The sequence below is a fragment of the Glarea lozoyensis genome, assembly GCF_000409485.1.
Source record: "Glarea lozoyensis ATCC 20868 chromosome Unknown GLAREA3, whole genome shotgun sequence".
Taxonomy (NCBI): Eukaryota; Fungi; Ascomycota; class Leotiomycetes; order Helotiales; family Helotiaceae; genus Glarea; species Glarea lozoyensis.
The window spans coordinates 2,552,728-2,580,368 of NW_007360998.1; the positions used below are offsets into that span (position 1 = coordinate 2,552,728).

General features: G+C 44.8%; 13 protein-coding genes across 13 annotated transcripts; 6 read left to right on the forward strand and 7 right to left on the reverse strand.

Annotated features, from left to right (window-relative positions):
- Window positions 1–965: 965 nt before the first annotated feature.
- Window positions 966–1,701, reverse strand: GLAREA_00836 (Translation protein; the record flags this gene model as incomplete). The annotated part of the gene is made up of 5 exons (XM_008085594.1): window positions 966–1,063; window positions 1,116–1,216; window positions 1,267–1,362; window positions 1,525–1,534; window positions 1,677–1,701. 5 exons carry the CDS (start codon window positions 1,699–1,701, stop codon window positions 966–968), a joined length of 330 nt encoding a protein of 109 aa, XP_008083785.1.
- Window positions 1,702–3,268: 1,567 nt separating this feature from the next.
- GLAREA_00837 (Glyceraldehyde-3-phosphate dehydrogenase-like, C-terminal) lies at window positions 3,269–5,378 on the forward strand (the record flags this gene model as incomplete). The annotated part of the gene is made up of 7 exons (XM_008085595.1): window positions 3,269–3,312; window positions 3,540–3,612; window positions 3,664–3,684; window positions 3,747–4,091; window positions 4,138–5,002; window positions 5,124–5,213; window positions 5,356–5,378. The coding sequence occupies 7 exons, from the start codon at window positions 3,269–3,271 to the stop codon at window positions 5,376–5,378; spliced, it is 1,461 nt and encodes a 486-aa protein (XP_008083786.1).
- A 1,212-nt stretch (window positions 5,379–6,590) lies between these two features.
- On the forward strand, window positions 6,591–7,494 carry GLAREA_00838 (alpha/beta-Hydrolase; the record flags this gene model as incomplete). Its single annotated transcript, XM_008085596.1, has 3 exons — window positions 6,591–6,684; window positions 6,742–7,070; window positions 7,129–7,494. The coding sequence occupies 3 exons, from the start codon at window positions 6,591–6,593 to the stop codon at window positions 7,492–7,494; spliced, it is 789 nt and encodes a 262-aa protein (XP_008083787.1).
- Window positions 7,495–8,366: 872 nt separating this feature from the next.
- Window positions 8,367–8,932, reverse strand: GLAREA_00839 (HIT/MYND zinc finger-like protein; the record flags this gene model as incomplete). Its single annotated transcript, XM_008085597.1, has 2 exons — window positions 8,367–8,785; window positions 8,851–8,932. The coding sequence occupies 2 exons, from the start codon at window positions 8,930–8,932 to the stop codon at window positions 8,367–8,369; spliced, it is 501 nt and encodes a 166-aa protein (XP_008083788.1).
- A 1,389-nt stretch (window positions 8,933–10,321) lies between these two features.
- GLAREA_00840 (uncharacterized protein) lies at window positions 10,322–11,011 on the forward strand (the record flags this gene model as incomplete). Its single annotated transcript, XM_008085598.1, has 1 exon — window positions 10,322–11,011. One exon carries the CDS (start codon window positions 10,322–10,324, stop codon window positions 11,009–11,011), a length of 690 nt encoding a protein of 229 aa, XP_008083789.1.
- Window positions 11,012–11,809: 798 nt separating this feature from the next.
- GLAREA_00841 (uncharacterized protein) lies at window positions 11,810–12,193 on the reverse strand (the record flags this gene model as incomplete). Its single annotated transcript, XM_008085599.1, has 1 exon — window positions 11,810–12,193. One exon carries the CDS (start codon window positions 12,191–12,193, stop codon window positions 11,810–11,812), a length of 384 nt encoding a protein of 127 aa, XP_008083790.1.
- Window positions 12,194–13,223: 1,030 nt separating this feature from the next.
- GLAREA_00842 (uncharacterized protein) lies at window positions 13,224–14,462 on the reverse strand (the record flags this gene model as incomplete). Its single annotated transcript, XM_008085600.1, has 3 exons — window positions 13,224–13,565; window positions 13,617–14,029; window positions 14,090–14,462. The coding sequence occupies 3 exons, from the start codon at window positions 14,460–14,462 to the stop codon at window positions 13,224–13,226; spliced, it is 1,128 nt and encodes a 375-aa protein (XP_008083791.1).
- Window positions 14,463–15,346: 884 nt separating this feature from the next.
- GLAREA_00843 (uncharacterized protein) lies at window positions 15,347–15,854 on the reverse strand (the record flags this gene model as incomplete). Its single annotated transcript, XM_008085601.1, has 3 exons — window positions 15,347–15,662; window positions 15,724–15,754; window positions 15,809–15,854. 3 exons carry the CDS (start codon window positions 15,852–15,854, stop codon window positions 15,347–15,349), a joined length of 393 nt encoding a protein of 130 aa, XP_008083792.1.
- A 1,360-nt stretch (window positions 15,855–17,214) lies between these two features.
- GLAREA_00844 (Mitochondrial carrier) lies at window positions 17,215–18,408 on the reverse strand (the record flags this gene model as incomplete). Its single annotated transcript, XM_008085602.1, has 5 exons — window positions 17,215–17,283; window positions 17,333–17,374; window positions 17,425–17,538; window positions 17,588–18,220; window positions 18,295–18,408. The coding sequence occupies 5 exons, from the start codon at window positions 18,406–18,408 to the stop codon at window positions 17,215–17,217; spliced, it is 972 nt and encodes a 323-aa protein (XP_008083793.1).
- An 843-nt stretch (window positions 18,409–19,251) lies between these two features.
- GLAREA_00845 (uncharacterized protein) lies at window positions 19,252–19,837 on the forward strand (the record flags this gene model as incomplete). The annotated part of the gene is made up of 2 exons (XM_008085603.1): window positions 19,252–19,347; window positions 19,409–19,837. The coding sequence occupies 2 exons, from the start codon at window positions 19,252–19,254 to the stop codon at window positions 19,835–19,837; spliced, it is 525 nt and encodes a 174-aa protein (XP_008083794.1).
- Window positions 19,838–20,738: 901 nt separating this feature from the next.
- GLAREA_00846 (uncharacterized protein) lies at window positions 20,739–21,751 on the forward strand (the record flags this gene model as incomplete). The annotated part of the gene is made up of 3 exons (XM_008085604.1): window positions 20,739–20,889; window positions 20,943–21,321; window positions 21,376–21,751. The coding sequence occupies 3 exons, from the start codon at window positions 20,739–20,741 to the stop codon at window positions 21,749–21,751; spliced, it is 906 nt and encodes a 301-aa protein (XP_008083795.1).
- A 1,185-nt stretch (window positions 21,752–22,936) lies between these two features.
- Window positions 22,937–24,176, forward strand: GLAREA_00847 (uncharacterized protein; the record flags this gene model as incomplete). Its single annotated transcript, XM_008085605.1, has 3 exons — window positions 22,937–23,190; window positions 23,276–24,032; window positions 24,135–24,176. 3 exons carry the CDS (start codon window positions 22,937–22,939, stop codon window positions 24,174–24,176), a joined length of 1,053 nt encoding a protein of 350 aa, XP_008083796.1.
- Window positions 24,177–25,049: 873 nt separating this feature from the next.
- Window positions 25,050–26,619, reverse strand: GLAREA_00848 (Concanavalin A-like lectins/glucanase; the record flags this gene model as incomplete). The annotated part of the gene is made up of 3 exons (XM_008085606.1): window positions 25,050–25,448; window positions 25,512–26,473; window positions 26,523–26,619. 3 exons carry the CDS (start codon window positions 26,617–26,619, stop codon window positions 25,050–25,052), a joined length of 1,458 nt encoding a protein of 485 aa, XP_008083797.1.
- Between the last annotated feature and the right edge of the window lie 1,022 nt (window positions 26,620–27,641).

Sequence of the window (27,641 nt, forward strand, 5' to 3'; positions counted from 1 at the left end):
AGCATTAGCTGAGGTGTAAGTACCCTAGACTTGTGTAGCCTTCTGGTTCCGAGTACGCTAGTAGTCTTCATTTGTGCGTATTAGACTCATTTCGTAGGTAAAAGAGGTTCACTCCTCTTCTCTTAAACACATATAAGTATGCCCAGCTCGCAGAGGGACAAAACAAGTTGCAGTCTCTTCCTGTCTATATGTACCTACCTAGGTGCTGTATTGCTTAAGTTATTAAGTAATAGTAAGCAAGTATTTTAAACTGCGAACTGACATCAAAAAGAAATCTGAAAATATTTTGTCTCTTCATGTCTTTTATTAGGTTAGGAAAGTACCATATAGTCGGTCATATGTTACCATTGAGTGACATGATTATTGTCACTCAGTAAATGGCATGTTTCGAATGGCATCTATTCAGTCTGACACGAGCCCAGATACTGTTAATGAGCGTGACCGTACTTGTGCCTGATCGGGATTAATGATCTATACTCCAGACGTCATGCTTCTAAGCGACCACTAGTGGACTTATGGTGAATATATAGGAGCAGACCGAGGTTGACTATCACATATTGAAGTCAGATTCGCGAGCAGATATGGGTCGACTACAATATGTTGAAGTCAAATCCTACCTACGTACTGGCATCGTCACGCACGTCGGACTAAAAAGTCAAAGAGATTCGCATGTCATATGCAAACCAGACCTGCGGAACTTTGAAAAGATGAACGCCATATGCTTATTTATACTGCCATGAATGAGGTTTTGTACCCTTCAGGTATCGACTTCGCCGACTCGCGGTCCAAGCAGCCTTTCACTTCTATATTCACAATTTCCAGGGTCGTCCGTGGTTGGTATTTGTTTTTATTCGTATGCTACCAGCAAGGCCATGCATTTATCGCCGTCCCTGTCCTAGAGACCGAAATTTGACAAGTCAATCAACCATCTACCATCCCGCAACCCAACTCCGAACCCTTCTCAATTATATCGAAGATGGGTAAAGCATAACTCTAACGGATGCGCCGAAGGACTTTGGTGGTAAATTGCGTCTGAACTGTGCTCGTACTACACCAGAGTTTCCTAAAACAGAACGTCAGTCCCGAGTATTCAATTGTCGTTCTTCCAAACATACCGTGTGGTCTGGTAACCTTGCCCCAGATAACTCTAATCTTTGATCCTCTAACCTCTTTTTGTGCGCGGTAAACGAAAGCAACCTTCTTTCCGAGGTAGAAGCTGGCCAGAATTAGTTCATGTTCAGTTCTATGGGCTCGTCTGCGACATACTTTGCGGCCTTGGTATCATCAACTCCCTCGATCTTGATCAAGCTGGTACCTGGGGTGGTATTGCGCTTGCCACGCTGGTAGCTCAAATGGCGACCCCTAAAAGAAACATCGTCAGATCCAGATGTTCAAAATCATTCATAAAGCCGTAATCCCAAGCAGTCGTATCCCATCGTCGTTGATTTCTCCTCCCACAGCTCCTCTCTTCGTTTCGACAAAGTTCCGACATGCGCTCGCAGATTCGGATTGGTAATTACTCACTTGACATAAACTATGAATCATGATTAGCGGATGTTCAGTGACAAAGCGTGTACATTCAATGGTGGTAAGAATTATCTTCATCCACCCAATGCACCCTTCTCACTAATTCGGTATTGCACCCATCAAGAATTGCAGGGAATCGGTATACTTACGACGGTGACCAGCTTCTGAAGGCATCTTGATCTAATCTCTCGTACTATGTCTAGAATCGAGAGAAGTCCTGGCGAAAAGACCTCGTTGAAATTGTTTGGCGTATATTGTCGTTGATGTTGACCCGGTCGGAATTTCGATGTTGAAATCCGACTGTGGGATAATTAGCGCTAGCGAAGCGACAACACGTGATGGCCTCCGACCATAAGTTTCAGTGAGTCGAAACACGACATTTTCTTACTTAAGTTGATAAAATATAACATATTTCGTCTAACATTTTCAATGAATCAGACATTTCAGACTCTGCTCAAAATAGACGAAGTGACCAAAATTATATTTTGTCGGATAGTTGGTCGATTCTACCATTGTTTTGGCCTCTTCGAACCATCCAACCTGAGAACATTCACTTACAATCTTGCTGTGGATGAACGAAAACATTTGCAGTATTCCGATGTTTTTAGAACCTTGAGCCTTCAGACCTTTCGAACTGCGTTTTCATGAAAATCTCGACTAAGAATAGGGTTCTTTTCTGATCCATTCTAAACGGCTCGACATTTTTGGTCGCAAAAATTAGTCAATTGACTCTACTCATTTAATAGATGCTTCAATAAATTGATTTGAGTATATATCCCGAAGCATTCGACTTGTATCTTGTTGCATTTTTAGACAAGTTGAAGTTTCCCATCCGACTTGCACTCTACGCGTCGTGCTACGTCCTGCGCTGTCGTTGCTGATCCTGCTCTCTCCCCTGGCCGCTCATTAGCTTCATTCTACCTTAAGTCCGACAATGCAAAGAATGATGATTACTTCATAGACCTCGACATTTCTTCTCGCGGCCGAAGGTGTACACAAGTACCCATCCCTTTGGGTAGTAGTCAAGCTTTGTAAGTCTCCTGGCCAGATTCTCGCCTCATCGCTTTCACTAGAAGTTGGCGTTTTTTCCTCCGTCCCAAAAGGGTCTACATAGCGAGGAGATATTGTAGACATCCCACGTCGCCAAACTCTCTGATCGAGTTGCACATTTGCCATATCCGGAAATCCTCCAAAATCATTGAACAAGTCGATTTACTTTCATCGCAAGACTTGACGTAGATGCAAGAATAATCAAAAACTTACGCACGACGATTGGTAATCGAGGATGTCGGTCTCCTTTCACAGACCAATTCCCACTCAGTTTTGAAGGTGGGGTGGACCGAAGCATGGTTGTAACAGCAAATCATCCAGCTCAACGTGACTGTTAAAGCACTTGCTGGTGGACAGATAAATATCCTGAAAGATCACTCGGTCATAAACAATCTTTGAATATTATTCTACATCAATTCTCCAAGTGACGTTGCCAGAAAAATCCCCCCTTCCAGATAGCCCGGAGAAACCTGGTTGAGCTCTTTGGCGAGCTAGACGAGAGAGAGGACGTCCGGCGTGCTCCCGCAATCAGAAAGCACCAAAGGACCCCGCTGTGTAGCTTCCCAATTCAACAATTTCGCGGAGTCTCACGTCCCTAACATACCGCCTCCGATCCTTCTAAATAGTTCGCACTCCCACGTCGCCCTCATCCTTCCCCAAGACTTTCTTCATAAAATTCACCTCCTTCACAATGGCCGACACGATGATAAAACCGGAGGAGGCGCCCACGGCTTCGTAAGTTGCATTTCCTTTGCCTTTCCAAATACGTCACCTGGACCTCCGACCCCTCAACGAAGAGCTCGTAGGATTCACAACAACACCGCGCCGACGAGGGAAAATATGGAAAATCCTTCGCAAGCTGTAGATTTCTGCAGCGCCGCGATACTGAGAATTTCCTATTTCAATGGGATAATGTAGTCCTCTTCGGAATCGAAAATGCTAATCGGAACCTCCCCCACTAGGACTCTCGAGTTGAAAGATAATACCGTGATTGTCGTTCTCGGTGCCTCCGGTGATTTGGCGAAGAAGAAGACAGTAAGAGCTCGACGCAATATGTCTTTGAATGCAACTGACTGAACACCTTAGTTTCCTGCGCTTTTTGGCCTTGTGAGTATTCGCGAATAGGCCATATTGCCGGAGTCCCTTCGTTACTGATGCCGAATCCACAGTACCGAAACCAATTCCTACCAAAAGATATCAAAATCGTTGGATATGCGCGAACGAAGATGGATCATGAGGAGTACCTCAAGAGAGTCAAGTCGTACATTAAGACCCCAACGAAAGATATGGAGCAGCAGCTTGCGGACTTTACCAAAATCTGCTCATACGTATCGGGGCAATATGATAAAGACGACTCTTTTATTGAGTTGAACAAGCACCTTGAGGAGAAGGAGAAAGGAAAGAAGGAGTCAAACAGAGTCTTCTACATGGCTCTCCCACCAAGTGTTTTCACTACAGTCTCCCAGCACCTGAAAAAGAACTGTTACCCAAAGAATGGTATTGCCAGAATCATTGTAAGTTCAACGTTGTCTCTAGCTATGTATTGGCTAACGGAATCAGGTCGAAAAACCATTCGGAAAGGATTTGGCAAGTTCACGAGAGCTGCAGAAGGCTTTGGAGCCCAACTGGAAAGAGGATGAAATATTCCGTATTGATCACTACCTGGGCAAGGAGATGGTTAAGAACATTTTGATCCTGAGATTTGGTAACGAGTTCTTTGGTGCAACATGGAATCGCAACCACATCGACAACGTTCAGATCACATTCAAAGAACCTTTTGGCACAGAGGGACGTGGTGGGTACTTTGACGAGTTTGGAATCATCCGAGATGTTATGCAGAACCATCTCCTTCAGGTTCTGACACTTTTGGCGATGGAGCGACCAATATCTTTCTCCGCTGAAGACGTGCGAGACGAAAAGGTGCGAGTACTTCGAGGCATTCCGGCTATTGAGCCAAAGAATGTTATCATTGGACAATATGGCAAATCGCTGGACGGTAACAAGCCATCATACAAAGAAGATGATACAGTACCAAAGGACTCACGATGTCCAACATTCTGCGCAATGGTCGCGTTTATCAAGAATGAGCGATGGGATGGTGTGCCATTCATTTTGAAGGCAGGAAAAGCGCTCAACGAGCAGAAGACCGAAATTCGAATCCAGTTCAAGGATGTCACATCCGGTATCTTCAAAGATATCCCACGAAATGAGCTTGTCATGAGAATTCAGCCAAACGAGAGTGTCTACATCAAGATGAACTCCAAGTTACCTGGTCTCAGCATGCAAACCGTCGTTACGGAACTCGATTTGACATACCGAAGACGTTTCTCCGACCTCAAAATTCCTGAGGCATACGAATCTCTTATCCTCGATGCTCTCAAGGGTGATCACTCCAATTTTGTTCGTGACGACGAATTAGATGCTAGTTGGAGGGTCTTCTCACCACTCCTCCATTATCTTGATGATAACAAGGAGATTATTCCTATGGAATACCCATACGGCAAGTAATATTCACGTGTTCAATTTTATGGGCTAACATTCCTTAGGCTCTCGTGGACCTGCTGTCCTCGATGACTTCACCTCTTCCTACGGTTACAAATTTAGTGATGCGGCTGGTTACCAATGGCCTACAACTCGTAAGTTTTTTAAAAATCTCTTAAGCGCTTTCTAGTTACGGTTATGTCACTACATCATGTGAACTCATGAGATGTTTTGGTTGAGTCATCGCTAGCATCAGTTGTCATATCTATCATTCAGTTTGCTAACATTTACTCCCAGAAACGGCGCCAAATAAGTTGTAAGTCAGTCACTATAATCTAGAATGCGAGGGGACGGATAGATAAGAGCGAAAAAGAAATGTCAACTTGAGATGCCAACACAATTTCTCTCTCGCTAAGCTGCACTATCACCTGGACCCGTCTGAGTTCCCACATCTTTTATCTCTTGTTTTATATACGTGCCAAATTCAACATTCTATTCCTGACAGTATGTTTCCTAGCGCTGGGAATTTCGTGAAAAGCCGTTTATATGGTGAAGGAGAACTCTTCTTTTGTCTCTCTGTAGCTTTGATCCTAGTGGGCGTCATGGAAGTTTGGATGAGTCGCGCTTTGAGGAGAATGTAGTTGCGAGCGGAGTAGGATGTCTTAGATAGCATCTGTTCAATTATTTCAAATCATTTGGAATACCTCATCCATGTCTATTCATCCATGTCTATCAGCAACTCATGCTCGTCACGCAGTTAAGTCCCGCGGTTAAGCTTCATATTTACGCTTAACTCCCGTGTATAACACGGTCTGTTGTTGGTGCGCTTCTAGAGAGGTACCCCAAGGTGTCAAGTACAGAATACTAGGGATAGCTTCACAAAAGGGACATCTCGTAGAGGCAAAGCTACTGTGCCGTTATTCTAAGCCTATTAAGACTCGCCTTTTCGCATTCGCTTATTCGAGGGATCAAAGCACACGCCTTTCAGGTAGAGCCTATTTTCATAGGCACTGGACCGCGGCAATTAACTCCATTCCACCTTGTCTACGACCCTAAATCCCGAAATCTGACCTTTGATCTTACAAGGGCGTATCCGCGTATTGGCGTATCTGAAAGTTCTGGGATCAGTCATATCCACGCTTGTCATTCTTGGTCGTGGTCGTGACTTGTTAGCCGGAGCGCAAATCCTAAAACCGTTGATTCGCTTAACTCCTATAAAATCCGGTCATGGGAGGAAGACTATCCCAGCTTCGAATGTGTCCTCGCGATCTTATACGGGTAAACAAAACTGTCAAACGTTAAACAAATGTGTATATAATGACCTATGCCTTCCACATGAGAATACTCAATCAAGCTTTTTGGCAATAAACAACTTCTTGTGCAGAACATCCAAAGGTTTCGATACACAACTATCACTTAGGCTTGCCTCATCCCCCAAAGACTTCACAGAAAAAAGCTGCTCTTGCTTATTTTTCCATAAATTACAACACCATCTAACTCTCCAGAAGGAAATCTCCTTGGAATCATTCAAAATGACTTGCTCAGCCTGCCTCACCATCCCACCAGTAGTAAAAACAGACTACACCCCTAAAGGAACCTACGAAAACATCGCTGGACTTAAGACCTGTAATTTCTGCCTCTATCTTTCTCATCCAAACACTGAACCTGCTAACTCTTCTCTAGACTCAACCGGTTCCTCCAACAGCACCAAAACTCTCCTGGCAGTCTACGACATCTTCGGTTTCGCACCTCAAACCCTTCAAGGCGCCGATATTCTAGCCACCGCGCTCAACATCCGCGTTCTCATCCCCGATCTCCTGAATGGGAGATATGCACAGGGTGAGTGGTATGCTCCCTCGGCTGGAGAAGCGGAAAAGAAAGCTCAAGGTGAGTTCATGGGGTTTGTGATGGGTTGGGATGCTTTTGTGCCTAAGATGAAGGAGGTGATGGAGGCGGCAGGAACTGGAGAGGGTAAGGTCTGGGCTGGGTATGGGTTGTGTTGGGGTGGAAAGGTATTTTCGAATCATTTCAGCTTGACTTCATGAGATAATAAAACTAACGAAAACCTAGCTCATCGCTCAAACATCCACCACGTCCACCCACTTCAAAGCATCCGCTCAAATTCATCCCGGGTTCCTCGCTAGCACAGACGCAGAAGCCGTTACCATCCCACACATGGTCCTCGCTTCCAAAGATGAAGACCCTGTTGTAGTTGGCGAATACAAGAGTATTGTAGAGAAGCGAGGAGGGAAGGTTGAGACTTTTGCAGTAATGCCGCATGGGCGAGTTACTCTTTCTTTTTTTGAGTCTGAAATGGAAGTGCTAATACGATATAGATGGATGGGCGCGCGTGCGAATTTCGATGATGAGGAGGGACTGAAGGAGTATGAGAGGGGGTATACTGCTTTGGCGGAGTTTTTGAAGGGATATCTTTAGATGTTAGAGATTGAGTGCACGGGAGCACAGTATGGTGGTTCCTGGTGATGTTGAAGAGATATAATGGAGTGCAAATCCCGTTTTAAGACAATAGTATAAAGATTTGCTCCTCTAGATCCTGGCTGCTTAACCGCACAATCGTTTCCATAGCTGCGAAACTTAAGACCAAAGTGAGGGACTGGAGTTTCTTGGCAACTTCTCTGTGAGATTAAATCGATCTTGCTTGAGCTATTAATTGGGTATCAGGAGGCAGAATTTTTGCCAGGGGCTGACGGCTTGGAAGTACTCTCCCTAGCCATAAAATGAAGCTTCTTGGTTTTTCTTTTGCCTCTGTGAAGTAAACTCCAGCATTGAAGACATTCCGGCCGAATTAAACTCAAGACCAAACATAGTCAACAACGTCTCAGTTTGTTTCTTATCATCGACGATCGTTTCTTTATTACTCAGCAGTATTTGTTATTCCCATAGCAGTCTTGGAGTGGAAGTGGTCAAAACTTTGGAATATATCTGGTCGAAAATGACGGTTTTTAAGCGAAACAGTAATATAGAGTTGTGATAATCCTGTGACATATTTAAATCTCTAGAAGTGGAAGAATTCGCAGTTCGATCAAGATTTGATTAATCCTGTCTTTGTCCCATTTCGATTTCAAATCTCCTCGTAATCCATCAGAATCACTATTGCTAGCATATGTTTCGTACCATGAAATACGCTCCTGCTGGTATTCGTTTGGTCTGCGTGCATCGTATGCCTCCAGCAATTCCAACCAGCAATCCACTCCTCCAACATCCTCGCAGCAACCGTGACCCTCACCGACGAGGCAGACAAAATGTTCTGTACCACCTGTCCGTCCGGTACAAGAAATAACGTGCTCCTAGCAATCACCAAAATCATAGTTGTAGTGGATGGTTCTATCTGGGCTCTTGCTGCCGAGAAGTTTTCCAAGCGTAACTTTTGCGCTATCTCGAGTTGGCACGTCAGGATGGTGGTCTTTGAAGATACTCATATCCTTAATCTTAAGAACAGGCTCTCCTCTAGCACGTTTATTCACACGATTCCTCGTAGTGCTGTAATCAAAGAGGTCAAAGTCCCAGGCATGTGTGCTTGACCAGTCAAAAACAACCTGGATGGCTTCATGGAGTTTAGAGAATGTAGATGTGGAAGGACACGACAAAGTCCGAGTAATACGGGGTTTGACTATCGCTTGAGGCCAAAGAACAATTCGAAGGACGAAGTTCTGAGGTTTGCAAGTACTCTCGTGGGCTGGCCAATCCTCTTTCGGGCATGACGAACCTGCATGACGACATTAGAGCGAGTGCTCGATTGAGCGATACTCTTCAGTCATAGAATAGACTCACCACAGTAGAAGCGAGAGTTACAGCGACCACATCTCAACAGCTTAGTTGTGGTCTCACCACAAAAGTTGCAGCCTTCACTCATGATGAATTATTATTGTGATGTCTGGTTGTTGATCGAGAAGCAAAACGACTGGAATATATAGAAGTAAGAGCGGGGCCAGTTTCAAACGACGGTCCGAGGCTCGCAATAGCCCCCCTTTAAGGTTAGGCGAGAAGCTGTAGTACCAAACGCATAATGTTTAATAACAACACTACTGTCCAGATTCACAGTACACGCAATGACCTTTAGCCCGAATAATTGGTTTAACTAGAAAGTCATTTTCATGAGATACTTATGACACTTTGTGCACTCAAGAGGTGTTCTTATTCATTGTTGTTTTACGACACATGTCTAAGAGCTGTTTCTTTAGGCCAGCCAATGTATCTCATGTCTGGCCCTCACCTGAACTTCTTCCCATTGGGTGGACTCTATTTTCTTTTGAATTCACCTCTACCGCAGTGAACTTTTCATCGCCAAGATCTGACTACCAAGATAGGCTACGAACAGCGGTAATTGATGGTGAATGTATCTGAATTTTGTTTCTCACCTACAGAAAATCCCACAACATGACTCTAGGTTCCATTGCAAGATCTTCGCCGCGATCTGGCTAAAGGAAAATGCCACACGTCACGCGATACCAAGTTCTCTCTGGGCTAGTTCCCTGAGATCTTGGATACATTCCCGAGAAAATCCTCTTTACAAAAGTACTCTACTGCCAGTCCTCTCCACATAACCTTGTATTGACTTGTCTCTGGTTCTCTGGTTCTAGGTACGAGCGATATTTTACCTGTCAACACAATGGCTGTTCCTGTCCACGACATAGATCGACTAAGTCTTCTGCCTTTGGAGACGATCACGAATATATTTTCATGGCTAGACCCAGAAAACCTGTGCAACATACGACTCCTAAGCAAACCCCTTCAAAACAAAGTACACAACACGTTCATTAAACGCTGCTTTCGCTCAAGATGTCACATGCTTTCTAAGAAAAGCCTGGAAGTACTCCGCGATATTTCGAACCACCCAGCTTTCAGCCCCGGTGTGCAAGAAGTCCAGATTTCTGTGCTTCGTTTTCACGCCGAGCCTAGGTATCCCGATCTTGATTTGCACTTGGAGAACGTCGTCTTGCGGAAGGAGCAGGAATTCTTGGGGAAGAAACTTGACGTGTTACTCCTCGCGCAGAGTCTGGGAGGCTTCCAAAACTGCAGCCGCATCAAGCTGGTTAATGGCTACGAAAGAAGGCACGAGCCTTGGGGAGCGGCTACCTTGATGCGCCATTACTTGGGGCAAAGGCAGTGAAATCTGCTCGCTCCTCGTTTTCTAACACCTGACTATGATGCAGTCCTCCGATCAACTCTGGCCGCCATAATCGCTTCTCGAATTCAACCAAAAGAATTAAGCATAGAATGTGCCGCAGCGAACGTTTATCCTATGTCCGTCTTTGACCTTGACCTAGGACAGGATTCGTTTGCTGAAATGATCTCATCGAGCATGACAAGTCTTGAGCAGTTACATATTGGCGTAGTCTATAAGGAACCAGGTCACCTCTATACTGACTCCAGTTCTGGTAAACCTTGGATCGACATTTTCACACGTTTCGTTGGGTTGTTTCCCATATCTCGCTTGATCATCGATTTTTGCGGTCGGAGAGATATTTCTTTTCCATGGTTTAGCCCCATAGCCGATGAGCTTTCTGTTACAAACCTTAAGGTATTGAAACTTCGATGGGCTCGTTCCACTCTAGAAATGATGCTGAAACTTCTACGAAGACACCGATGTTTGGAAGAGATAATATTCTTCCGTGTAGAAATTTCCGCAGATAAGTCACTTCCGGGTACAGATGCTTGGAAAGAACTTATTTCTACAGTCATGGCCGAATGGAACGTACCACCCAGAATAACTTTGAAACATTGCCTCTCAAACCGAAAAACAATTGGTCTGGTTGGCGATGGCTCTGTTGGAAATGATGTTGTCATCATCAAAGACCGCGATGGTCCTCAAGAAGGCATGGCTAAACTTGTTCAAGGAGTCGTAAACAGTTTTCAGCCGAGGGAGTCTTTTCAACCAACGTATCAGGTCCCATTAACCGCTGCTGCCCTTTATTATCATAACACGCGGTAATAAATTATGTAATGGCGGTTGAAATGGACAGTTAACGTTGCATTTAGAGAAATGTAAAAAGATGTTCTCGCTACTTCCCTAAGAACCTCTGATCTACTTTATTACTCAGAAGGATCAGAAGCATAGGATACAGTGAAGTATTGGGGCACAGTCGCCTGACACAACACCTAACCTAAAGCATCAGAATCACACTGAAATCCTGAGATTTTGGCAAAAATTCTCCCAAAATGTCTAGTAAACGTAGAGGCCTTAAATTAAGCTACACAAAAGAAACATACCTCAACGAAATTTTTGACACTCAAAACACTTCAAGCATCTAGATTTTGGCGTAAAGCACAGAGACTTTGATTTATAAATGATTTCTGGCCAGGGGTGTGTCTCGTGAGGCTCTCGATTTATTAGTAAAGCGGACAAAACTCTTCTGACTTAATACACATTGTGCCTATTTATGAAGGCTAGAAAGTTCGATTGGTTGGTAATTGTTTGAGGTTCAGTAGGCGGCAATAACAATATTAAAAATGTAGGAATAGATAGGTCGAGAGAAGGAGTGTTTAACATTTAATCATTGACATGTTAGCATAGGTTGTGATGTCCTGACACCACAAAGCATTGAAAAGAGCACAACTTGAGGAAACACCAAATCAAGAAAGAAATTTGCAGGTAGTAGTCAGCTCAATTTATTTAAGGACCAGAAAAATGGAACGGTTTTATGACTAGAGTAGTCATGCTATTTTTGACCATGTAGCAAGGGATCTTGTTCCAGATCTCACGCTAAAGCCAGATGATCAGCCGCAGCGTTTACCAAAAAATTATCCTCCTAGCAGATACCGATGGAGGACACACAGGTGCATCAGGCCTCACCTGAGATCCATTCAGCCACTGGACGAACGCAACAAGACCGAGACTGGTGCAAAAGATAAACCATAGAAACAGAACTACAATGAACGTCATGCTGATCTTTTCATCATCACTCCATTCGCTCCATGGCCTACGATCCTCCTCGTCATCGTCCATTTCCCGCGGGACGAATGTCGAATAAGCAGGTGGTGGTTCCATGAGTGAAGCTGTATCTTGTGGGAAAGAAGGGCTTGCCAGGTAGAGATCCGGTATGTCGTTAGGAGTGTAATCAATCAATGATGTTTCTTGGTAAGGTGGTAGAGAATCTAGTGCCAAACCAGCCATTTGAGTGTATCATTCTGCCATGATGGTTGTTGAGAAGCTGCCGATCTAGTAATTTTCGACTTTCCAGAACTTGAAGCTTGAAACTCTAAAAGTCATCACTTGAAATCAACAAGGCAATTTGACATCAGATCCTAGTACTGTTTCTTTTGGTGGGGAAATCATTTGAAAGAAAGTAGGATTTTAGGAATAAAGAAATCGCATACAATGACAAGTGTTAACAAAAAGTTCTTAGGAACGATATGCGCAAAGGTTACTTCTTTGTTCCATGGGTGTATTCTCAAGGTGGCGATCGTGGTCATTGTACCAAGTTCCTTCAATCTACTAAGCATTTGGTAACACATCCTCAATGAAGGCTAAATTGAGACGTTTTGCGCTCAACTGGCCGTTTTGAAGATACGATTTGTCTGTCTATGAACAGATAATCCCAGTGACTCGAACCAATATCATCGTACGCAGTTATCAAACCCAAACCCATATGGCAACAATAGCTGAGAGTCTAGTAGGTCCCAAAGGATGAACTGGTATCAAGTGTTTAACAGTTTTCATAGAATCTATCTACCATCTCAGATATCCGAATGCACCACATGCTCTACCATAAATACTTTCCGAGCCCTAACGTCCAATAATCCGTCCTTTGGCAAAACCTCGTTTCGAGATACACCTCCTTCTTTGCTTGTACGACCTCACTCGGTACCAAACCCATCGCTCTTGAATTATGTGCATCGACTGGGCCTCCACTTTATTGATATATCATCCCTAGACCTAAATCACAAAACACCAATTCGTATAATATCCCATAGGCCGGTTGCGTGTGCAAAGGGTGAAAAGGTAACAAAATGCTCAAGCCAAAACCAGAACCGTAACGCCTCGCTAAAATAAAAGTGGAGAGCACTGCAGAGAATAGGGGCTTTGAAAGGTACCTTGGTACAGCAGTCAAGTTCGGTCGTTGAAGAATGTCGATGCATTCTGTTTGGAGAGTGTGCCTGGTAGGGTTGCTGGATGAAAACAATACCGGAAGATGACATATGTCTCAGTCTAGCTCTGTATCACATCTTGGACAACAAATCCTTTGTTGGTGCACGCTCTTCCGGTTCTGTCGAAGATCTCTCATAGTAATCATCGGCGTGTTATTCTCCCCCACTTCGTCAATACTGCCCGATAAAACACCAGCGTACGGTTTGGTCTTGGTAGATCTCCCTTTTGAATTCGAAGTTGATCCAGAAGCCAGGTTTATCTTCTCAAATTCTTTGGTGAGAGTGTGATCGATGAGACATTGTTTGTGGAGCCAAATCTTGCATTCTGCATTGTCGCAGATGTACATAGGGACGTCGGGATTGTAATGCCCTTTGCATATGCAATGTTCTCGAATTGGCTGGCAAGATTAGTATACCCACCACATGGAAGAAGAGGTAGAACTACTCACAGATAAAGCATGGGTTTCCCGTGAGAATGTCTGTCTCCAGTACAGCTGCGATCTTATTTGATCACCATCCTCATCTTCATCCCACTGCTGGACATCCGCCTTGCCAGCAAATGAGAGGACATCCACGACCTCCAAGTAATTCGAGGCGACCAATTCATACGCTCCATGATATGTCCGCTTTCCACCTGCTTTGTTGACTTGATCTGCAGAAGGTTTCTTTGGTTTTGGTAACTCGTCGGGCCAGTACATCCATGCCACTAATGCATAAACGTGCGATGCGTCTTTTGCTCTGACTTGCAATACTCTTGCGATCCAGAAGTTTTTCATTGAAGGCTCTTGTGTGTCATTTTCTGCTGGTGTGGTAGTGCTTCTAACATATACGAAGCAGTCGTTGCCGTAGGTGTCACCCACAACTATATGAATCCGTCAGCCAATTCGAAATACTTTCTGGTTGACGATTTGGACCAACATACTAACGAAATTGGTATATTTCCTCATGCTCTCCCATTCTGAAGATGGTTCCACCATGTAGTACGTATCAAGCTCGCCCTTCTTATTAACACGTTTAGCCACAAATGGCGAGACTAGAAACTCCGCATGCTTCAACACTTCTTTCCCCTTCTCCCCTAATTTTGTCAAATCCGGGTATTGTACATTGAAAGCTACGTGGCCCTCAGGTATTGTAGGAGTTGCAGATCGAGAAATAGAGGTTGCTGAGGTAGAGCTTTTCCCGCGCTTTAAAGGACGTTCCTCACTCGAGTCTTTCGCATAATCAACATCTTCCATTTCGTCCTTGATGCGTTTAAGAGAAACCGCGGCGGGGCTTTGTTTCTTCACTTTGGCCATGTTGATGGTTGATTCCCAATTCCTGTTTGAGATTCTGGTATGCGACACGATCTTCTAGGTTCAGCTCGAAAGTTGGTGCATATCCTAATTGCAATTCACTTCGCCAATTCGATTCCAATGCTAAGTCTTTCGATTGATTGCCTTCCCGCAGAAAAGTGTCAACCAGTAATCGGCGTTGGCGCTATCTCGAAGTTCGACGTTGGTTAAATGGGAAGAAGAATCGGTAACATTTCTCACGGCGGAGGAAGTTGCCCAGGTAGCCCGAGTACGGCCCTTTTGGTCTGTGTTCACAGTCTGTCGGTATGATTTGGTGGAGAGAGAGGAAGGGGTGAGGTAGCGTTGAAGTTAATACGCGCCAACAATCGGGTACGAAGCTCCCTTATTCTCACAGAGGTTCGACGCCGCGACCGAGGTGTGATCCCTGTCAGCATGTAGGTTAGCGAATTAGCCTTAGAATCTACGATACCTATAGGTAGGTCTCCAGTAGGTATGAAAGCTTCAATTTTTTTTTAGATCTAATTGTATTGATTGTATATTAATTAATCCTACAAGAACTGGCCAACATGCAATATTTTGCTGGTCTTTTCGTTCACAGCTGCGAGTACGTCCGGTCCACGTATCAAGCCGTCGCTTTAGACCCAAACACAAAATCACGTTCATCACAAGAGATCGTTTGTAAGTCCGAAGAAGTGTGATTATTCCAAGACTACTTGAAGCTTGGTTGGAGACAGATGCGAAATAAATAGTACGTCGACAGTAAAAGTGGTATCAAGAAATCCTGCAAAAAACTCCCCTCCCATCCCAACTGGGAATCAATCCTGAAGTATTGCTTAAGCCATCTAAACCCCCGGAAAGATTCTCAAGACAAGCTGTGTAATAGCGATTCATGCCTTGGCCTCCTCCTTTGCGACCTTCTTCTTGAACAGCTTGTTCTTCAGCTTATCTGCCAGTCCCTCCGGGTGCTTCGTGCCTTGTGGTCCGGTCAGATGCGCATTGCCTTGACCTCCTCGTCCGGTGTGGTAGTTCTGGTCCTCCATGCTTGGTCGTAGAGCTACCTCTGGGATCGCAATCTCGTCCTTTCTTGCGGTGGCTCCGACCTTGGGAGAGCCGATGTTTGCTGCACCTCCGCGACCAGTGCTGAATGCGCCATCACCGTGGTCACCCACAGCTCCCTCGCGAACGATCTCTCCGTCACCATAGCTGTTAGAAGTCAGTTTCGTGGTTTTGTTGACGTTGGATGAATAAAATTAGGGACGCATACACAGTGTTGTCGGTGCCAATGTTTCCCGCTCCTGTCATATTTGTTAGTCTAGTCTAGAGCGCATTCGGATCACTAGACAACATACCACCACGGCCGTGACTGACTTCCATGCTTCCCTTTGGAGTAGACATGATCGCGTCTAAAAAATAGATCTCGTTTTAAGTTTGTTTTTTGTTTGCGACCGGAGTTCTGATCTCAAATATAAGTAAGAAGAGTGAAAGCTGAGTACTCTAAAAACACTGCAGGTGGAGTGACATGCAAGAAGGGGAAAAAGGCAGGGCCGCCGGGGATGGGATCATTTGAGCTGAAGAAGGCCATGCCATGCGCGCAACAGCGGCCAAGATCCGATCTATTCTGCTCTGCTCTCCATCTTCCTGGGCTCTGATCACGGCATGACCGTCATCGGCGAGTAAAATTGTGAAGCGGGACGGCTTTCGCCATTCAAAGAATCATGATTGGAAGCACGCCCAAACTCACATAACGGTTCTCTTGGAATTCTGGAAAACTGGTTGGGGGTTCCTTGACGATTGGATATGTGTCAAGGCAAAAGCAAAGAGCAATGGTACGGCGGGACGAATGATCTGGTGCAGGAGTGCTTGATGGAGGGGCAGTCTTGCACGTGAGTCGAGGGGTGGAGGACAGTGAATATGGTGACATGAGCGTTTTCGGAAACTGATCCGTAAATAACTCTGTCTCTTTTCGATGACGCAATGACAAATTTAATCATTGATATTTCCCGTCTTCCGCGTCTGCTTGTGCATCCAGGTACGGGATCACGAAAATCCTATCATCGCGTTCTGTCGTTGTGATTTGTTATCGAGGAGGTATCGCAAGCACATGTCATAGTGCGAGATAACAACCCCTCGATCCCTTATCTCTGTCCCCCTCGCCTAACCGTGCAGACCTCCCATTCGTGCAGCGTCGAGGCTGGTTAGGATTATATAATGTATTTGATGCTGAATTGAGTATTCATTATGTATTTACCAGGCGCTTTTGGTTTTTGTTGCACTTCGCAGTTGGTTTTTGTGCCGTAATGCTTTTCATGGGGTGTGTAAAGGTTAAGTAAAAGTTACCGCTTGTGTCAATGGCGCAAGGGACAGTCCGCAATGGAAGGCTGTCTAAGCCGGATGAATTAAATTAAAGGGCTGTGAAGAGAGTAAGCATACTTTCTATGCCATTGTGTCTGCCTTAAATCTGGCTTTTCACCTTTTCATGAAGTCACACAAACGAGGTATTTTCCTGGTGAGTAAAATTTGTGCTAGTGAGAGTTGCTAACCTCTTCATGAATAACCTCATTCTTGAATCTCGAGAGAGTCCGAGGGATTAGATATACACAGAAATTCCAGTGAGCTACAAACTGGTTCCAGACAATCCTCAACCCATTTTTTGGTGGGTACTTGGTCTGTCTACCACAAGGACCGTAAAAGGGGAGCCGATCACGTGACCAAACACAACCATTACTTCTTCGATTATTACCTATAATCCTCTCTATCACTTCTTTTCGGTCGGAGGAGCACTTCCACCGGTCGTAGGGAAGCCCATGAAAACCTTGTATGAGTCCTGGACATAATCGTAAGCTTTGATAGAGCAATACAGCTCGTAAACTTACATAGATCATCCACTGCAAACCAGTCAATGTACCAACCATCGCCTTAGGATCTCGTTAGTAGGAGGTTGCGACTCAGAGGCAGATAGACATACAATTCTCACAGGCAACCCATTCCATAGCCCACCGAAACCAATTTCTTTGTAGATGCGCCCAACAGCAGCTCCGAAGAGCTCACCTGGGGCACGGTTGGCGTTAAGTTTCGATACCTAGTTGTTGTTAATATATATCAGAAGTAGCAATATAAGTGGAAGTTACCATAACATCAGCCGGATGAGAAACCACAGCGCACAAAATTCCCGCCAGGTATCCTCCAGTGAAAGACACCCCTGTTTGAGCTGCCTTGGAATAATCCGACTTCTGGCCTGGAAGACGGGCATATATCATTTCAACAATCGTCTCGAAGGACGCAAACTTCATCATGGTGTAAGGAATCTGACGTCCCCACAGAGGGTATAATCCTTTGTACAATCCAGCATAGCCTTCTTTAGACGTGATTTGCCTGATACCGTCGAATGTTCCTTTTGCGAAAGGAGGAACAGTTGTTTGCATACGGACCTTGACGGCTTCGAATGGACATAAGGCAACGTCGGCAATAACCTCTGCTGATGCAGAAGCAGCTAGATAGAGAGCAGTCTTGTACTTGTAGGCATTCTCAACTCCTACAACGTCCGCAAAGAATTTCTTGAAGTATTCGTATCCTCCGTACTTGAAGGCACCTTGGGCTGAATAACCGAAGAAGGTTGGACCCCAACCAGTATAGATGCCACGAAACCCTTCTGCACGACCAATTTTACCCCATGCCTGGAAGTTACCGGTATACATCTTGGAGTCGACTTGTCTTCGACATTTGACAAGATCTAGTGGGGTGACAAAGGTATGTGTAAGACCCTGGCAAATGTCAGCCTTGTTCCCTATTGAGAACTGTCGAACTCGTTTCTCTTAAAATTTAGCTTAGTACTCACGCATGCCATAAGTCCGCCGAAAACACAAGCTTCATAATATCTTGCAGAGTATAACTCAATACTTCCAGTTTTAGCATTCGCTGTAGTGCTTGGAGACGATCCAAGTGAAGACATCTTTAAAATGCCTGACAGTGGCCTGTTGTTAGCTTACAATTAAAACAAATCGAAAACAGCAAGTGAAATCGCAAGGTCGCTGATGGTAATTAAGTAGTTGATGCGTCCTTCTTGTCTCACTTTTACTCGTACTTGTCGTAAAAGTAGTTACGGACGAGCCAATTAGCCGCACCTATAACTAATGTCCGTGTATAGAAGTGGAGTAGTCTGGAAGGAAATGAGTTGAGTTTCCTATATTCTCCTTTCAACCCGTTTTTCGCCGAACTTCTGATACAAGTTCCACACTTCACGTAAAGTAGCAAGAAGGTCGTTTGCTAAAAAGGGAATAGAGAAAGGAAAAAGAGAGACGCTGACGCTCAAATTTGAGATCAGATTCGACAGTAGATATGACAACCAGCTGGAATGGCACAAGCCGCAAGTAGTAATAACGACAAAAACAATCGTATGAATAGGAGCGAAGGGAGATGAGTCTATACTCGGGACTCCGAGTGCACTCTCTTAACACCGACCGTTAACTGAGGGGCAGAGTTCGCGACCCACATATTCTGACATCAACTGGCTGGTCCGTATAAAGCCGGTATATTGAGCCTCGAACTCATGCGAGTAGTCCAGGTCTTGTTCAGCTAATAAATGACTGCAAAAGGTTCAATAATTCTTCTACCCTGATCAGACTTTACTGTAAAAAGCCACAATGTCCAAAGATGGCTGAAATGTATGTTTGCTTCCGACCAATCAGGGTCTTCGATTACTAGCCCGAACATGTGCCCCTCCAAATACAACGTCAGGTCTGTCAGGCGCGAAAACAAACGTCCAGAACAATAAATTTTTAGAATGACCACCACAATGTCAAATTCCATTCCAGTAGGAACCCAAGATGTCGCAGGCAAGATGGCAGAGATAATATCACCAAAATCGCAATTATCAAATAGATATAGAGGGGTACGACACTATGCATTTCTTCATTTCACTCGTATACCTGTGACTAACAAAATATCAACAGGCCACCGTCGAAGACTTAGACCCTCCTTCCGCCCTCTCCTGCCATCCCACAGACCCAATCCAACACGCGCTCCTCTCAGCGTTCGAACGAGACTACACGCATCTCACCGTCATCTCGCCGGAGACGCGCGCGCTGCTCGGATACCTCTCCATTCCAAATCTCCAGGCATTGCTTAAAGCGGGGACGGTCAAGGAAAATGATGAAGTGAGCAAAGCGATGGTGAAGTTCCGGAGGAAGGGGAGGGTTTATAAGGTTATTACTATGGACACGCCGTTAGAGGAGCTAGAATTGTTTTTTAATGGGGAGGGCGAGGGGGGAGATCGGGGGAAGCAGGATTTTGCGGTCGTTACGGATGAGAGGAGACGGTTTGTGTTGGGGGTTGCGACCAAGACTGATTTGGAGGAGTTTGCGAGGAGGAGGCCGGCTTGATTAAGTAGACTTGTGGGGGATTGGGGTGGTAATGGCGTCAAAATAGTCATAGGATGGCTCATACGTTAGCATGGATAGAGGAGTTACAGGTATGGAAATTGAACATCCTTCACTTTATCTTTAAGTTTGCCTAGTCCTGAATAGCAAACAACTTCTGATTGCTTACCTGCCATCCTTACGCGAGGGGATTGGGCCGCTTTAACGGCTACCCACGTTTCGTTCTTATTATTTAACTGGATCTATATCATAGTGCATCTAAGTTTCTTGTCAAGATAACAGATCGCAGGGTCAGTATCCGGATTGAACTATCTCAACGAAATATATGTCACTCCTTTCTCAGGTGATTTCAAGGTTTGGTTTCTTTTAATACTGGTTGAAACTTTACGCTGTCCTGAGATTTATCTCCAGCGTCGAGATTTAGGATTGGAACCTATTTCCATCAACAAGCTTAATTGCCTCGTCATATTCCTTTTAATTCCAAGGTGGAAGCCACTCATGTAGTCTTGCCTCAGTTGCACGGTTGGAGGCTACTCGCCTTCGGGAGCGCTGTGCATATCGCCTTACTTCCTATCAGATCATTGATCTGACCTTGCCCAGCATCCGGGTCACTTGGTTCTTGAGAAGTGAGCTATCACAACTCAGCTTGTAGTTCACCTTCGAAGCGCGAGTTCATCTTTGAGCTTCCCTTCGCTTCCGTGAACGAAGCGAAGGCTCATAAATTTTCTCCCTCGCACACTTCACACTTCACACTTCTCTCATCAAAGATCGAAGTTTTGAACTTCCTCAAGCTTGATCAGAAGTGATCAATTGCGTCTCGAAAACGTCTACGATAGTAAGTGAGAGACGATTTACAAATTGGCTGTGACTGACATCAGCCGCAGTGGATAATTCTGCGAAAAAGATGTCGTGCGGAGATGGAGACGATGGAGGCTGTAGTGAAGGCATCGAACATTCTAGCTTGACAGAGGAGCAGAACATCATGGAAAAGGAGAATGAGAAAATAAAGCAGATTCAATCCGCCATGGATAAGGTTTCGAGGGAAGTTGCTAAAGGTAATCTTTATAACATAAACCAACTGAGGAAAGCACGCTAAGTAAAGTCTCAGGCCAGGGTAAACTCGAGAAAGCAGTGGAAAAAATGACTTTCATCTTAAGAAAAATCCGATTCATCGTGAAGGGACGATGTCTGGTGATCGATCCAAATGTCGAAGATTTTGACGACCTAGAGCATCCGGGTGAGGAATGGGACGATACCATTGAAGACTTTGAACGAGACGCGGGCGCTGAGGTGATTTCATCTTTACTTGACCGAATGAACTCTCACGGTTTGTACCAAGTTCTGCTAGTGGTAAACGAAATGCCCATGTTTTTCTTCACTGAAATCAGCGCTTGCAGAAGCTGCTTGACCTCTGTGAAGCAAGTCACAAGCGTTGGCGTCGGAGCCGCTCAACCAGGTATCGCGTCGTTGAACATGCAACTACAAAAGTGGGAAGCAACACTCAAATATCTCGACGAATTCCTTTAAAATTGCCACGTTAGGATACTCTTTTTCTTTCAGAGAATTGAGCGACTGAGTGGCACCTTCTTTTCCAAGAATTTCCGCACTGATATTGCGACGGAGTATGATTTGAAGGGATTTGAGGATGAAATGATCGAGGAAGAGATGACTATCATGGAGACATCTGAGGATGGGCTTGTGGACGGCTTTGATAACTTGGATGCACGGGGAGTTATTCTGAGGCGCGTCAAGTGGATTGAGAAAGTAATCGCCACACAAGGAGCAACTTTCAGCGACGAGCAGTTGCATAATTTCTTGCATGATGTATACCTTCTCTTGATTCGTCAACATGCTCAGTTGGTCAAGAGGGTCCTCAATTCCTTGGCAACTGTGCAAGAAATCGTTCACCCCATGTAACCAGCGAGAAGGGATTAACATCTGTTTGGGCTGACATAATCGAGCCTGACGCGAGGTCTGATCTTGATGTCTCTTTTCCGAAGTCTGTTAGGATATGTTAGCTGTGTCGGAGCATCTGTAAGCCAACAGTGGCCATCTCTAGGGAAGGAACTGAACCACTAAGCATACACAAAACTTATACTGTATATCCTCTAAAACAAAATATGGATCAACAACAGCTTTCAGAAGTTTATGAAGAACACATTCACAATTTAACATTTTCGAGCCTTGGTTGTGTCAACTCTGCGGTCATATATAGCGATAAGAATTTATCTAACCTCTTAATATATAAGATGAAAAGACAAAAAGTACTATTAGTTCACTTGAACTATCTGGCTTGCTGTGTCAGAATTAGAGTTCGTGGGCAACACAAGGCATCAGATTTCGAAACAGCTTTCTACGTTCTTCGACGAGTCTCCTTACCTAACTAACCCGTACCTAAAGTATGTACTTAGGCAAGGACGCAGTCCCTAGTGTAGCTGCTCATATGGCGACCCCCGCCAAAACCCCTTTTCGGCTGAAATTGCGCCTAAATGTAATATATAAGTGTTCCTAACGTAATTGCTTATGTACGTTTCCCCTTCAAAACCTATCACATTACAACGTATTCTTATGACAGCCCTCCCTTCATGTGTAGATTGTGGAATTTAAGGGTTCTAATCATTTCCTTCGATTTCTTCTCTTTCTACCTACACTCATAAGATAGAAAATTACATATTTATGTATCCATAAATTTGTTACCTCGTTCCTGTTATGTCACTAAGGGCATTAGTTAAGTACCTGACAATTACCAAATTTATCACTTGAGCTCGCATAATATCACATTGTTTGCGTGGGAGGTCACTAAATGCCATACCGCATCCCCAGCCCCACCTTCCCTTCCGGGTATCTCCCTTACCCTCAAACTTCGACATATCCAATTGAAGTTGATGCTCAACTTCGTCTTCACCTTCAGAATATAGTATCTTCCTTTTGTCGATAAGGCTTAGTCGCTTGCAGTCTGTCCGTCCAAATCTTTCACACTCCGCAACCACATTTATCTTTGCATCTCGTTCCACCCTATACCGACGCTTCCTCACCTCACCTTATATAGTGATCCAACGAATTTGTCTTTCGTCACGATCGTTCCCACCGACAAACCCCACTATGACTTGTCCTCACGAGGCTGATGGCAGACCAGCTGTGGATGAACAAAAACCAAATTTATCGGACTTGGCGGAGGGGAAGAAGTTCATCGTCATGGATGACGGGTCAAGAGTCACGCCCACATTCTACAGACGAGCTCTGTCTTTCCAAGGAGAGAAGGACTGGTTTGCGGCAGCAAAGACTCTTGAGGCTCATGAAGGACAAGATACCGATCTAGATAGCCACAAATTGCGATTATCTTGCAAAAACAACATGTGAAGATTATGAATGGTAGATGGATACTTCCACAAAACTTGTACTTGTTTGCTAATCTTACATAGCTGGTAAAGTCATCAACAGGCTGATCGAGGAACTTGAGAGGCAGATTAAGGAATGGTCTGCTCGGTTCAAACTCAATATCAACGCGGATGTTCAGGATCTACGAGAAGCTTCTGAGCATGATTTACCTTGGGTCGAATTAGTACCGGCTCGATTTTCCTGTCACACCCCAACGAGGGAAACGGAAGTGGCCGAACTTGCTGCCAATCTCCATATTCATGGTATCTCCCGCCAAGCTGAGCTGATACAAAAGTTTTGCTTCCCAATCAAAATGCAACTCGTATACTGCAAGGCTCTTCTATTCAAAATCAAACACTATGAAGAAGATTATGTTGATTTTTGCAAGCAAGAAAAACAAAAAGACGCAGAATCGATGGAGAAACCACAAGCCGAAATAAGCAAGAAAATTCGCATTCGATTTGTAAAATTTGGAGATGCTCTTCTTGCGACAGTAGCTGCTACAGACGCCCTACGAACTGGTCTCCGTCGCGAACTCAACACTTATTCCGTCCCAGTTGATATGACTATTTTAAAAGCCCGCTCGAAACTGTTAGTTGGTACCACAGGTGACGAAAGGCCCGCGAAAAAAGGCGTCGAGGTCATGATGCGATATCTGAGCGCATTTTATCGATCTAAACTCAAAGTATGGTCGCCATTAATCGCACAGTGGATCATTCAATTATACAAGCTCGAGAAACAGTTACTAGCACCTGAAATTATGGAAATATATGAGTCAGTTATCGAGCGCATATTATCTTCCATCACAGCAGCCCCAGCTGTAAGTGTATTCTGTTTCCGAGTTTGTCAAACACAATGATACTAACTGTCTTCTCAACCTTATAGTAACATCGATAATCACAAACCAAACTCAGAAACCCAGTCCGACTTGTTCAAGGGTCCTCGAGAGATTGTCGAATCCTGAAAACATCTCGACCAAATGATGAAGAAAGGAATATCATTTGTGATTCAGAGATCCGTTTAGATTTGCATGATGGGATAAGCGATGGAAATACGAAACCGTATATTCTTATGTTCCACAACACCGCTCCTTCACCTAAACCATTGGAAACATTTTCGTTCGTCAAATATCAGGTTCGTCGATAATGAAGACACAAATCCAAGACAATTTGAGGAAATTCAAAGTCTCATATAGACAAAGTGAAAGGCAATTAAATTAATTATCCTCTCCTCGATAATGCAAAATGCAAAAAAAACGGCGCATAATTCCCCTTGCACTTACAAATCAATCGTCATTTTCCTATCAGATTTCTCGAATGTCCTCCCGGTCGAAACATCGTGTTTACTTGTTGAGAGAGATGAGATATCTGAGAAATAGAAAATTCGGGTACCAAGTATATTCACAGTCACTTTCACTTTCCGTAAGTTTAGATATCCTGACATGTTAAACTAAGTATTCAACTATTCCGTACAGAATCAAAAGCTCCTGCCACTATTTGAATTTTGAAGTTTGATCTAAGAGGAAAGGGGTCACTATAAATTAAGCGAGAAAACAAGCTGGTCACACCAAACAAAGATCAAGATAGCATCTTCAAGTCTTGGTATTTACGACTAATTACTAAATACAATCCGGCTATATAATTAAGTACTTGGATACCCAGCCATTTGTGGCTGTATCAAGGTTGATCCATCATTAAGTTCATTACTCTTCGCATTTTTCATATCTCGTTTCAAGTCTCCCAATCCAGTCCCAATCCAGCCTTCCAATTTTCCCAAATCATGACGCCTCCCATTATCTATAGCAAATTCAATATACACACGAAAGACAATGGCGTCTTCATTGAAGGATTCTCTCCGCTGCCACGAAAACAGCAATCCCGAAGACCGCTATATTCGACCACGCGGAAGTAGGTTTGGCGCCTGCTCCGGTAGATGTAGTCGTGGTAATGGCTGTACTTAAAGCTTTGAGCTGGGTACATGGAGGGTTTGCACAAGATAGCTGTGCGGCCTGTGCTACAGGCGTGACTGTTGCAGGTGCAGCTGGTGAGGCTGTGATTGGAAAACCTTGTTGGTTGTAGCTCACTGGGACAGTGGCAAAACCCGAAGCAATGGTTCTAGTAGTTGCGAATCCGCGGTCATCCCAGCCCACAACCGTTTCAAGGCCAGCGCCCAATAAGGCTGAGGATGGCGATGGCGAGGGGACCACTAAAGAGATAGAAGTTGATGTTGGCAAGACCTAAGACTTTGTTAGAAAGAACTGGGTATAAGATAATAAGAATGCAAGGGGTGGCGCACTCACTGCTGCAGAATTTGCAGGCACAACTTTTCCAGATGAGGTGATAATCCATCCACTAGGTAATCCGACGGCGGTAGGAACAGTCGTTGCTGTTACGAAAGTAGACGTTCCGACCCATGGCCATCCAGTTTGATGCGCGGTATCGGTATGAGTATTACTTCCAAGTCCGGCGGGAATAGAGGGAGAGGCAGATGTAATGGCTGGAACATCGGCACTTGATACGACAGTTCCTGCACCTCCTGCATTGCCATTTACTTTTCCACCAACAGCTTGAATTGACTCCCATGATCCACTAGTATCGCCATACTTGTATTGGGTTCCGGTAGAATAATCCGTGACAGCAATTGATGACACGGTCATGACAAATGGTCCCTTAGACCAATCAGTCGGTCCACGAGCCCAAGAGATAGTTCCCGGCGCATTAGTTGCAGCGTCACCGCCAGACCACGCTCCAAACTTGACTTGCATTGGCGATTGTGGATATTGGTTGGCATCGGCGGTGGCTGGGGTCAGTACTCGGACAACCTTTCCTCCTACAGACCAAGTAATTTGTGATTGTGTCCATTCGATATCGTAGGTGATGAATTGGCCTTGGTTGTTCGCCGCAGGGTTGAATGCACCACGATTGTATGTTGTAACATCTCCTTTTCCAAAGTAATTGGTCTGTACTTCCGTGTCGTCTGCTCCCAACCACTCCATGTCGATCTCGTCCAGGGTGTCGGATTGCAAAACCAAGGTACTGACGATACCGGCACCGGGAGCGGATTTCATTGTGATTGACACCTTTCCAAACATGATGTAGAATAGACTGGTAAGTTGTGGTGCATCGCCGGCCTTGGCTACTGTGAAATGTGCGCCGCTCGAATCGTATGTTGGGTTTCCAGAGGCTGTAAAAGACTCCACTGAGCCCTTTGTAAAGTCGACATTTATCGCCTTTCCAAGTGCAGTATTCGCTGGACACCCGGCTGCATCAATTAGCAAAGGATAGTAATCAGTGAGGTGAGGGTTGCTTACTGGTATATAAAGGATTACATGCTGAGAATGTCTGGGCCAGAGTTGGCTGCCACGACAATACCGCAGTTGCGACGGTGAGAAGTGATTTGGAGAACATTATGTATTAAAGCTGATCTAAAGAGAAAGAGGGAAGGTTGTGAGATGGGAGCTCCGGTGGCACTCGACTACACCACTTGGTCGGAGGTAAGTGAGAGCAAACAATGATGGATTCAGGACGGGGAAACGATTATATTAGGCGGTTCAAATAAACTGAGAGGCCGGTGGTCTGATAGTAAATGTAACGGTTGATGTGAAGGTGCAGATGGACATGCAGGCTCATGCAAGTGGCTTACCTTTAAAGCCAATGGAAGATTAAACTCTTCTTCCAGCCACCTCCAAAAAAGTATCTTCACTTACAACGTCAGCGACACAGGGGACCAGCCAAGTAAACAAAGCCAAGAACCAAGGGTCCTGAGCGGCATTGGAGACCAGTGCCGTGAGGCGTGGAGCCTCGCGTGTGGGCAGAAACAATGGACTTGTTCACTTGGAAGAGGCTGGAAATGGGCCTTGTTGCCAGATGGTTCGTATAGAATCGTGATTTGGTGTGGTTGTTGGCAACAGGAAATCTTATGTGGGGGGATGAGGACGAGGAGGCTGGAGGTTTGGAGTTGCCAGGGCAGCCAGCGAGCCAGCCTCGTGCTTTATCGCAACTCTCGTTTAAGCTAATCGAGAGCGCTTCAAGAACACAAAACAAACGCATCACCAAACCTCGAAGCTGCATTTTGCATAAATGGTTGTGAATAGCTCCGTACGAATGCATTTGCTGTACTGTAAAAGTGTCACTGCTTTGGACGCGCATGCGTGCGCTGCATAGGATTTGCCTGCAGCTTGTGCAATGTTTCTCGAACCTGGAGCCGGCAGTCCCTCTCACCTCTCTTTTGTCGCATTTTCTCTGCAATCGTTTGATATGGCCGAATCTGTACCACAGATAACCTCGTATTTGGTGTCGTCCTATATCGCTCCTTCGCGCGCGCTAAGGGGTGTTGTCCATATGGGATTGCTACAGTTTGTTGTACAAAGTTGAGAGATCACTCCGTCGGCGAGAGAGTTTGTGCATTTTCCTTGTCTTGTTCATCTGTC